This window comes from Acipenser ruthenus, chromosome 2 (assembly GCF_902713425.1).
Source record: "Acipenser ruthenus chromosome 2, fAciRut3.2 maternal haplotype, whole genome shotgun sequence".
NCBI lineage: Eukaryota > Metazoa > Chordata > Actinopteri > Acipenseriformes > Acipenseridae > Acipenser > Acipenser ruthenus.
The window spans coordinates 99,875,807-99,887,800 of NC_081190.1; the positions used below are offsets into that span (position 1 = coordinate 99,875,807).

Sequence of the window (11,994 nt, forward strand, 5' to 3'; positions counted from 1 at the left end):
CATTTTGAATGACCTTTGCTGCTGCAACAGCGTTTGCCACTCCTCCTATTTTTGTGTCCTCTGCAAATTTAAAAAGTTTGCTTACTATACCAGAATCTAAGTCATTAATGTAGATTAGGAATAGCAGAGGACCTAATACTTATCCCTGTGGTACTCCACTGGTTACCTCGCTCCATTTTGAGGTTTCTCCTCTAATCAGTACTTTCTGTTTCCTACATGTTAACCACTCCCTAATCCATGTGCATGCATTTCCTTGAATCCCTACTGCGTTCAGTTTGAGAATTAATCTTTTATGCAGGACTTTGTCAAAAGCTTTCTGGAAATCTAAATAAACCATGTCATATACTTTGCAATTATCCATTGTCGATATTGCATCCTCAAAAAAATCAAGGAGGTTAGTTAGACACTATCTCCCTTTCCTAAAACCATGTTGACTGTCTCCCAGGATACTGTTATCATATAGGTAATTTTCCATTTTGGATCTTATCATAGTTTCTATAAGTTTACATATAATAGAAGTCAGGCTTATTGGTCTTGTTTCCTCCGCCAGCTGAATACTGTCTCGAATATTTCTCTTCCTCCAGCCCGGCACACTTTCCCTGTAGTTGTCCAATTTGTCTTTCCCAAGCAGTCCTCTCTTTCCAAAACTGTTCAGCCTCCTAGGCAGCCACTTTCAATCAAAAAAGAAAGTACAAGTATTCTGCAGTCTAAAACACATTTATAAAGATTTTACAGGTATGTGTTCATTAGAAGTGCGACAGAAAAATAAGCCACCTACTGCTGCTTAATTAAATTAAATATTTATTGCGGTTAAGCTTTGTCATATAAAGCTACATTGTTGTTGCTATCTAATTAAACAGTAAATACAGGCAGCTTTGAAACAAGGTTTGGTATGTGTTGGTAAACAGAAAGATGAAATGTTTCAAACAAATATCAGGGGTCAGCATGAGGAGTGTCAGTATAGCCGCTGCAGGTTGTGCTTTGTATTTAAGTTATGTGAAGGGATGCCGACTGCTTGTGAAAGCCCACATTCCCCACCGGTTTTGACTAAAATACAATTGAACCATGAGACTGACAAGAGCTGGTCCAGTACAGCTACAGAAATATATAGACGTTTTCTGAAACTTTTGTCTGCTTGACAGAACCTCAGGATTCATATTCAAGATTTAGAAAGCACCATTTTTGGAATATGGGGTTTACTTGCAAATCAAGTCAAGAAGAAATGAACTGCATTTATCACATAGATCTTGCAATTGGTATAAAAAGAGATCTGTAAGAAATGCATGCACACTGTTGCAGTAAAGAGGTAACACTGTGTGTGATAACTCAAGTCTCTGTATACTGTAAACCACACTGCCTGCATCGTAGTCCTCTACCTGGATTCTAACTGGGCGATAGAAGATTGCAGTTGCTACCACCATCTGTCTGAAGCCTCCTTTCTCCCCTGGGCTGACACCACATCTTCCTCCTACACGCGCCAACAGAACCACAAGCTCCACAGATAAGGCTGTGCCAGGAAATATGCTTTCCGTTCATATAGTTTTACCTTATTTCAGCACACTGCTCTGCAAAGGAGCACTAACAAAAGAAAGTTTAATTTAGCAATTTTCTAAATGTTTGTATTAGTTGTATTTCAACACAGACTTGCAATGCAGGTCAATGCTTATTTTGATATCAAAAGCACCACCGTTAAGATGCACAGGGAAAATGACTGTCTGGGAAAATAAAACGTGTTGCTGCCCTAAAAGTATATTACATGTATTATAAAGTCACATTCAAGCAACCAAAAATGTGGTACTGTAATGGCATTAGATGAACAATACAAGTTAAATACCGTTTTGCATATCTGCTAATATACCCTTCTTTGCAGATGTTCCTGAAGAGTCTCCATTATCTACGTCATTTCTTCCACTTTTGTTGTAGCTATTTTCAAGTCTAATTTTGCCTGTCTGTAAGCAAATCAAACATAGTTGAAAGTCAAGAGCAGAAGCATACTTTGCACCCTATGAAAAGCATGTAACTTTGGGAGGTTAATTGCAATTGTCTAAAAGGACACATGCATATTTTAAATTCTGAACAAAAATAGCCATGGAGAAAGAAGTCAATTTCTTAGAGTGCCTGCAGAGTACAGTGCTCCACATCCCAACTACAGTACAATACAATGAACAATGTTTGAATAGATCTGCTCCTTTCAGTACTGTGACAGCTGCAGGACTTCTGATATTAAAACAGCAAATAATGTCCTGATCTGCTTTCAAAGTCAGCCTATGGAAATCAGTATTTGTGCTTTGTACTAAACTCCCCTTGGGAAAATACACATGGGCCATATATCCCTTACGTCTTTTTAAAGGGCTTTACAGGAATAAAATGTTATGAGATGATCTGTTTGCTTTAAGGAAAATTCAGATCAAAATCCTTCACATATTAAATCAGAAATCACATACAACACAATACAATACACATATATTTTATATAGTGCCCTTCATTCCATGGCATCCCAGAGCACTGCACAAAGTTAAAAGCAAAACAAAATAGCTCAAATAATATATATACACTCCAGTTACAACCAATTCTGTAAAAGCACATTAAAAGAAATATGTTTACAATTTAGCCTCAAAATAATGCAGTGTTTCAGGCTGCCTAATGGTAACTGGAATAGAGTTCCACAACCGAGATGCACAACAGCAGAAAGCTCTGGCTCCAATTGATTTAAGACGACTTTTTGGAACAACTCAAAGTTCTGCATTTTCTGATCTCAAAGAACGACTAGGAGTATACAGAGTTAGTAGCTCTTGGAGATAGGATGGTCCTAATCCATGAAGGGCCTTATAAGTTATTACAGCAACTTTAAAATCAATTCAGTGGATCACTGGTAACCAATGTAAGGACCTAAGCACTGGAGTAATGTGTTGAGAAGGACGAGTGTGAGAAAGCAGTCTGGCAGATGAGTTCTGGACAAGCTGAAGCAGTCTAAGTTAAGTGGCAGGTATACATGGAGCTTCACCCTGCTTTTATAGTAGGTGGAATGAAACCATGCGAAACCTTGCTTTTCTCATCCAAGGTTAAATTTGGGTACAATAAGGCTAAAAGCTTTAAGGTATCTCAGAGAGTCATGACAGCTTTACAGTGTTAAGCATTTAAAAAAGAATGTTCAGGTGAATGATGGATAATTTTTAGTCCACGGTGTACACCTCAAACTTGACTTCCACTTTTTTGTATTTTTTATTTTTTTTAAAAGCAGTTCAACTTCATATAATCCAGTCTGCCTTGACGAATTGCCTTTAAGTTATTGATGCGTACATGAAGAAACCTTTACAAAAAAAAGAGGAACTTATTTATCTGACTTGTGCTAAAATATAAATATTTTCAGCTAAAGAACAGACCAACACAGCTGATTGATCATACCTTTGGCTTAGAATGAAAACATATTTTGATATTTTGTTTATCTTGAGGATAGTGAATTGTTTAAGCTAACTCTTATGTTTGCCTACAGCTCTTATCTATACAGCAGTACTTGACACTTAGCTTGGCAACTTGGCTTCTCTGGGAACACAAACTATAACAGTTTTAACAGTGACGATTTTCTCCATGAATAACACAGATGGTGTTTTGTTATCCTTTCACATAGGACTGAGCTTAAAGCCAGGCTGTCTAGCCAAGTTTCACGTAAAATGCAGCAGAGAAGTGCTGTAGACAATCGTCAGGATATTACTTTCTTTGCCTACTGTCAACTATCAATTGACATCATTTTTTTCCAGAGATTTACATTTTTTTCAAGCCTTACTGACTCGCAACCTTTTTGATATATAATATTACATTTTACAGAAAAAAAAGGTTTTACTATATCTAAAACAACACAGTTAACAACAAATATAACACAAATTTAGGCATGCCAAACCAATGGGGTAACACAAGGCCCTAGACTAGTCCTAGCAGCACTCCAGTTGTAACCCATGGTGTTGTGTCAGTTTACAGTACGTCAACCAGACAAAACTGATCGTTACACGAATCCTGTGTGTAAATTTAAACCAGTAAGGAAATCCAACAGGAAGATGGAGTCTGGAGAGTGACACAGTTGAAATCATTTGACAGTAAATGGTACTTGAACTGTGCACTGTGTGTGTCCACAGGAACTTGGCAGCTGCTGATCTGGGAAAGACAGAATGAAGAGTATTACTGTAACCCTACCTCTGCTGGGTGTGAAGTTGCTCCAACTCTGAACTCTGCTCTGTCACGGTTTCAGAAACTGCTGGTTGGTCTGCATACAACAGGTGGAACAAGGAATCCTGAGATACTTTTAACAAGCCGACACTACAGAACCGAGAAAAAGGATTAACCTACCCCCACTTCTAAAAAAAGAAAAAGACAGAAAGAAAACAATGGCCTACAGCCTTTAATTAAAAATGCATGGGAATACATATAATGAAACATATAATGTTACTTTCCTCTGTGCATACATTGTATGTGTAATTTCTTATCTTCCATGTAATTCTTGAACATCTATTACATTAGATATAACTAGAGGCTATGATTTCATTTTCATTTTTATAACTTTTTACCAGGTGATAAACATCTTGCTTGCATGTAAAGTATTGACAATCAACTCCTCTGGTGTACACATATCAATAAAAACTGTAAGCAGTTAATGCAAAATGTCTACATAGATAAGCGATTATCCAATTGTGATGAACATTAATTAGGAAACAATTTAAAATCTGGGGTATATAAAGCCATCTGTATTTATGTCACACATGTGTACATTTTGCATATGGTGGACGTAGGCTTTGTTGATTTACTTTTTCATCATAGCATCTGTTATAATTTCATATTTGTATATCATATCTGTTGAACGTCAGTGAGATGAAGAATTATATCAATATGCCAAGTTATGATGATAACATTTACACTCGAAGTTATTAACAGCTTGTTTTATGTAGGCGAGAGGGCTTGTTTTGCTGTGACACATCTGTATAAATCTTAGCTGAAGTGCAAGTCTGTTTTATAGAGGGCAGATTGCAGAAGGTCAACAGTAGAGTTATTTTACTAAAGCGAGGATAAACTCTACGGCTATAAAAAAAGTTCCTTGAAATGCCAACAGCAACTGAGTAACATAATGGGAATTACAGGACAGGCTGGTGTAACACAATCTGAGTGCACATTCTATACATAATGCCTGCAGTTTGACAGCATGAACAGGCTTCCCAGATGTTTTTGCCTTATCGACTCCAGCTTTTGATTGGCTAAATGGAGCTGCTGAGCAAGTTGTTGAACATGTGCCAGTTGATCCTGAAACAGAGATGTTGGAAATGTGTTCAGTTCCCAGCAAGTGGAATTATCGCTTACTCAGGCAGAAACTAAACAAAAGCACAGGTTGCCCAATTTGCATTTATACCAGAACACACTGTTAATAACATGTATGCCTGGAAACTTTAAACCCTCTGCACCAAGACAGGCATTCTATTCAAATGGAAGGTTTCCTCAGTCATCTGGTGAGATTACACTACCCCCTAGTGGAGATGGAGGAGGATTGCATCTCCAATGAAAACTCAAAGTGCATAATTCAATTTTATTGAAAACACTGGTGCTTATCTACAGCGTGTAGGCGTGTAACCTTGGAGTCAAGCTGAAGCAAATTTATTTTACTCCACATCATCATATTGTGTACTGGGTTAGCGGCATGTTCAAACCAGGATTGATTTAGAGTACCAAACTAGAGTATCCAACCACATAAAACATATACGATCGCATACAACAGAATGGACTTGGATTACAGAACAGAATGATTATTTACATTTGTTTTCTGTTTCATCAAGAATCACAATTCAACATACTTTCAACTGTTCCCTCTCGGCCACATAGATCTGTGCCTTTGCCACTATCTTCTGGTACAGCTGCTGCAGTCAATCGAGTTCTTGTGTAACAGACTGCCACAACTCCAGTGCCTTTTCCTTTTCCTAAGGAAAACAGAAAAGAATCTCAAGTTACAGTTTTTGATGTGTCCACCCATAACTTAAATAAAACAATGATAGATTTTAGATAAAACTTACAAGAAACTGACAAAAGCAGGCATATTGTGATACTTTCAACTAACTTGTGATAAAGCATGTTGTTACTAAGTTCTATGACAACTTAATAAGCAATTCTCTAGATATATGTGATGCACCTGCTTACAGCTTAATTTTAACAGTATGTTACATTTTAAACAAATATATTCATCCTTGGTGTCTGTTTACTAAATTATTCTAATGCTCTGTTTGCATGCTACTTTATCAGGCCTCGTTGACTGGCCAGTTTGTTTGCATTACCCAAAAGTAACTGTAGAGACGAACTCTACCCCCTGGAACTCTGCTTGCCAATCCGCTAGTCATAAACAGACACACTGATGCTACTTCTTGTTCCAGTAAATAGAGAGGGAAAGTACAGACACGGTCGAGAGCTAGTCAAAAATACAGGTCCACTCATTATTGTCAGGTTTACCTTTCGCACCAACGTGCAATAATTATATATCACCAGCACAGCGCAAGATAAAAAAGAAGTGCATGTCTACTGCCAGCTTTGCCTTACATGATTAGACAGTTGTATTTATTCTTGGAGATTTTTAATGACTCCGCCTTCTGTAAGAGAATCACTTTCAAGGCTGGATCCAGAAGGTAGGAACTGTAATTGTTTTTCTATTGATTCCCTCAATTCTGCATGAAGCCTTGTGACAGGATGTGAGTGGTGCAGTGTACAAAGTGAATGTCCAGACCAAAACTCTTGTTAAATAGCACAAATTATAAATCAGTCACTCCTATACCAACGATGGTATAGGGTAAGCCAATATGGTCGGTTGCAGTCCCAAAAACAAAAAAGACACTCCAAAACCACAATCCTGTGTGCACAAAACTGTACTCTGTAGGTCCTGGGGAAAGTGGTGCTTGTGTTTGTGCTGTGCGTGTGCTGTGAAGGAAGGTGCTCAGGGTTTCGTGCTGGCTCTGTGGCTGCAGCTCCTGGTTCGCTCACTCCTCCTCTGGAACACCAACAAAACAACAAAACAACAAAACACAGCGCTCCGGCGCGTCAGTATCGTTACCGTAACTCACGAAACTGCTTCCCCTTTGTACCACCAAACTCCTCCCTGCAATCAGCCTGTTGCCATTGTTTATCCAATCACCGCCTGACCCGTATGTGATTGCGCTTTCCCCAAGATGGCCGACTTCCGGTTTCCACCTACCATCAAGTCTGCCATTTGAGGGGAACACATACAACCAGTCTTACACAGCGCCTTTTCTGGTTGTGAGGAAGATTTACAGTTCAAATACCTTCGTTCATTGTCACATAGCTCACGCCTCAGAGTGATGCCGAAGGAACACTCGGCCAACTCTAAGTCCCCTAATGGACCCCCTCCTGTGAAAAAAAATTCTGCATTTTGGTGCTCCTTACCCGCACAATATTTCACTGTGTAGTGGAAGGGTTGCAGCACCAGATACCACCGAGTTATCCTAGCGTTATTGTCCTTAAAGGGACGAGGTCCATGACAAGACTCAAGGTACGCCCCAACAAGTAATATAGAAGGGCGTGAGTGGCCCATTCGATATTCACTCCTGAGTCTTTTCAATACCTAGATGTCCCGAACAAGGAACATCGTGAGCCAACCACATGATCTCACTTCGAAAAGACTGGGGAACAAGTAATTGCTTTACAGTCTGTCCTATGCTCGAGGCTTGGGATACCCTATACAGCAAATGCCCGAATACAATGTGGTGAGGATATGTGAGCGGACAGTTGCCGTCTTTCCCCTCGATAGACTGAACCTGCCCCCAGATGTTAGTCAGCGTAGGTTCATTTTTTTGTTTCCACACTAGGTCAACATCTTGGTCCCAGACTTTTGGTATATCGAGCCAGCCTATTGTAGCTTCAGCACTAAGGGTCTCAGTAATCTGGCCCCTCAGGTCACACTGGATTCCAATCCCCTTTCCCTGGCATTTATTAGACACTGAGGAGTCTCCCACCAAACCCCAACCTTGTCTCATTGATGTTCCCTCCCTTCGTTCCACCTTTGCTCTCATTTTGTTTTCTTGGGGCGGAACCGGGAGTGGAACAAATCACCATGCAGCGGGAACATTTTCCCCTGGGAAATTTTGCTCCCAGAGTGAGGGAGAGGTGAGGGCCCTTGGGCCAAAGAAAGCAAGGGGTCAAGATGGCGGAGCTGGGAGGACGGCAGACTGCCCTGCAGGCTGAGGGGCACTGCGTCACCGTCGTCGAGGAATAAGAAGGGACAGTGGGAACATCATCGCACACGGAGATGAAAGGAGCACAAGTACGCATCAAACAGGAGGCAATGCCACCACCGGACACACACACAGCTCTGCAGGACGTAAACAAAGGGGCTTACTACAGCCAACTACAGTATGATGGTAAGGCCGATTGGCAAGAATTTCTGAAATAATTCGAAATAATGGCAATGATAAATGAATGGACGAATAAAGAAAAATGCCAGCTGATGTGCAGGGAGGTCATCTTCCTGGGGAATTGGGTGGGAGAGGAGGGCATCAGCACGGAGGCCAGCAAGATCGAGGTTGTCTGTGACTGGCCTACACCTGTTAACCCACGCCAACTCAGAGGCTTCCTGGGGCTCGCCTCTTATAGGAGGTTTGTGCAGAGCTTTATCACCATCGCTGACCCCATGCACAGCCACCTGCGTAAAGAGGAGCCCTTTGTATGGACCCCTGAGCACCTGGAGGCATTCAGTTGTCTGAAGAGCACACTGTGCAAGGCTCCTGTGCTGGCTCCATCGGACCCCCACCCTCCCTTCCTGCTGTACACAGATGAGAGCGATGAGGGCCTCGGAGCTGTCTTGTCCCAACCGTGACCCGAAGGGGAGCATGTAATGTCATACTACAGCCGGTCTTACTATATGAGAATCTAAATCATTAATGTAGATTAGGAATAGCAGAGGACCTAATACTTATCCCTGTGGTACTCCACTGGTTACCTCGCTCCATTTTGAGGTTTCTCCTCTAATCAGTATTTTCTGTTTTCTACATGTTAACCACTCCCTGATCCATGTGCATGCATTTCCTTGAATCCCTACTCCGTTCAGTTTGAGAATTAATCTTTTATGTGGGACTTTGTCAAAAGCTTTCTGGAAATCTAAATAAACCATGTCATATGCTTTGCAATTATCCATTGTCGATGTTGCATCCTCAAAAAATCAAGTAGGTTAGTTAGACGCGATCTCCCTTTCTAAAACCATGCTGACTGTCTCCCAGGATACTGCTACTATATAGGTAATTTTCCATTTTAGATCTTATTATAATTTCCATAAGTTTACATATAATAGAAGTCAGGCTTATTGGTCTGTAGTTACCTGGTTCGGTTTTGTCTCCCTTTTTGTGGATCGGTATTACGTTTGCAATTCTCCAGTCTGTTGGTACAACCCCTGTGTCATGAGACTGTTGCATGATCTTGGTTAGCGGTTTGTAAATAACTTCTTTCATTTCTTTGAGTACTATTGGGAGGATCTCATCCGGCCCAGGGGATTTGTTTATTTTAAGAGCTCCTAGTCCCTTTTGCAGCAGCAAAGATCATTCAAAATGATCTAGACAGCATTCAGAACTGGGCTGACACATGGCAAATTACATTTAATAGAGAAAAGTGTAAGGTACTGCATGCAGGCAATAAAAATGTGCATTATAAATATCATATGGGAGATAGTGAAATTGAAGAAGGGAACTATGAAAAAGACCTAGGAGTTTATGTTGACTCAGAAATGTCTTCATCTAGACAATGTGGGGAAGCTATAAAAAAGGCCAACAAGATGCTCAGATATATTGTGAAAAGTGTTGAATTTAAATCAAGGGAAGTAATGTTAAAACTTTACAATGCGTTAGTAAGACCTCATTGAGAATATTGTATTTAATTCTGGTCACCTCGTTACAAAAAGGATATTGCTGCTCTAGAAAGAGTGCAAAGAAGAGCGACCAGAATTATCCCGGGTTTAAAAGGCATGTCATATGCAGACAGGCTCAAAGAATTGAATCTGTTCAGTCTTGAACAAAGAAGACTACACAGTGATCTGATTCAAGCATTCAAAATTCTAAAAGGTATTGACAATGTCGACCCAGGGGACTTTTTCGACCTGAAAAAAGAAACAAGGACCAGGGGTCACAAATGGAGATTAGATAAAGGGGCATTCAGAACAGAAAATAGGAGGCACTTTTTGAATTGTGAGGGTCTGGAACCAACTCCCCAGTAATGTTGTTGAAGCTGACACCCTGGGATCCTTCAAGAGGCTGCTTGATGAGATTCTGGGATCAATAAGCTACTAACAACCTGTGGCAAAGTGGTAAGTGGTATGTGCCGTTGTAGGGGTGATGCAGTGCAGTAATGAAACACAAAGTTATAATCCAGTTTGGAACAGTTTTTAATTGTATGCAGGTCTGGTGACCAAATAATAATCCCCGGCAATACACAGCAATGTGTAGAGCACGGAGTAAATAACAACAGGGTTACAGTCCCAAACAATAAACACAAATATCTGTCCCACAGTATACTAACACGGTCACCAGTCCTGGGTGCGTGCAGTAGTGCTCGTGGTGGGTGATAATAATTATACAGTGACTGTGGTGTAGTGTTGTTCCAGGTAGTGCTGGCCCAAGGCAACAGCTCCGGATACGTGTTAGCTGTCTAGTGATTTGCAAAACAAAAGACAATTACTAACAGCAACAAACAAACAAAAAACACTCAGAAATCATTTTTTAGTTTTTAAAGGGTTTCTCACAGTCCTTCCAGTTCCTTGTATCTCGAACCAAGTGAAGGAAAAGATTTGCGATTCTCCGTCCCTTTTATGCTATCAACCACGCATGACCCCTTGGTAAAAGAGTGCAGCTGTCTCTACTATCTGTAGCTGCTACGTCGTTTCCCTTCTGGGTCAATACGTTCCTGCAACAGAGTCTGACCTTCTTCCAGACTGACCGAAAGGCCCAGACTGAACTGTCAGGCCCTCACAGGTCGGGAGGGAGATTTACAACCAAAACTCATTGTATTTCTGTCACACAACCAAACGAGCAAGATGGGCCGAATGGCCTCCTCTGGTTTGTAAACTTTCTTATGTTCTTATGTTCTTATGAAAGAAACAATACGAAATAAGATTTATAATGTCTAAAGAGAGCAGGTAGTTGAAGCTGCTTCTGAACAAAATAAATCTGTACTATACTGTTAACAGTAAAAAAGAAGCTGTAGTTTAATAATGTAAATGTTTGCTATGCATCAAATAAAATGAACCCTGTCCCCGACATTACAAAAGACTAGTATTGATTGTTGTCAAAGTTATCTTTTCTTTCGTAATAATTGTAGTACGTGCACCAAAACTTGACCCGTGTAACATCAGAAAATGGTACGCTGTCAATGCTGTGATTGACTGCTGCACAAATCACTACGAACAAGACAAAGATAACCCAATTTGTTGCTCATCAGTTAAAGTCACATACATTTGCTGATTAGTGAAAAAAGGATATTAAAAAGAACTTTAGGGGTCAAACTCAGTACATGAGCCTTTCCTTGTTTTCTGAGCTAAAATCATTTGCGCATGCCCGGGCAAGTGCAACACAAGGTGTACCACGTTTTAACGCATACCTCAAAATAACACCACACCGGTGTTACAAACCTACCGTAGTAACAATTAAAATAAATAAATAAATAAATAAATAAATAATCCCATTCGGCCAGTTCTGAAAGCTATTTTTATGGAGTTATGTGCTTCAATCTGTCTAATAACTAATAGTTATTGTCTGTGGGTTTCAAAATTAAGCCCTATGAAAGTTAGTTTGGTTATCAGTCTAATTGTATTACTAAGTTTGTTTTTAGTACTACCTTGCTCTGCCCTGCTACTGTTGCAGCAGTGCTTTTATAGGAGACAATAAATGACCTTTTCAAAATCTGTTATACAGAAAAACAGAAATTTCAAAATTCGGATTGATTTTATAATAAACCCCATACAGAGGGGATATTTCC

The 11,994-nt window shown here is 40.1% G+C and overlaps 1 protein-coding gene across 1 annotated transcript; it reads left to right on the forward strand.

The window, feature by feature from the left end:
• Window positions 1-8,437: 8,437 nt before the first annotated feature.
• On the forward strand, window positions 8,438-8,851 carry LOC117409092 (uncharacterized). Its single transcript, XM_034014733.2, has one exon. The coding sequence runs from the start codon at window positions 8,438-8,440 to the stop codon at window positions 8,849-8,851; it is 414 nt and encodes a 137-aa protein (XP_033870624.2).
• Window positions 8,852-11,994: the final 3,143 nt, after the last annotated feature.

Excerpts from the sequence above, each read along its gene's own strand:
- LOC117409092 (XM_034014733.2), top strand. The coding sequence starts at position 8,438 with ATGGCAATGATAAATGAATGGACGAATAAAGAAAAATGCCAGCTGATG.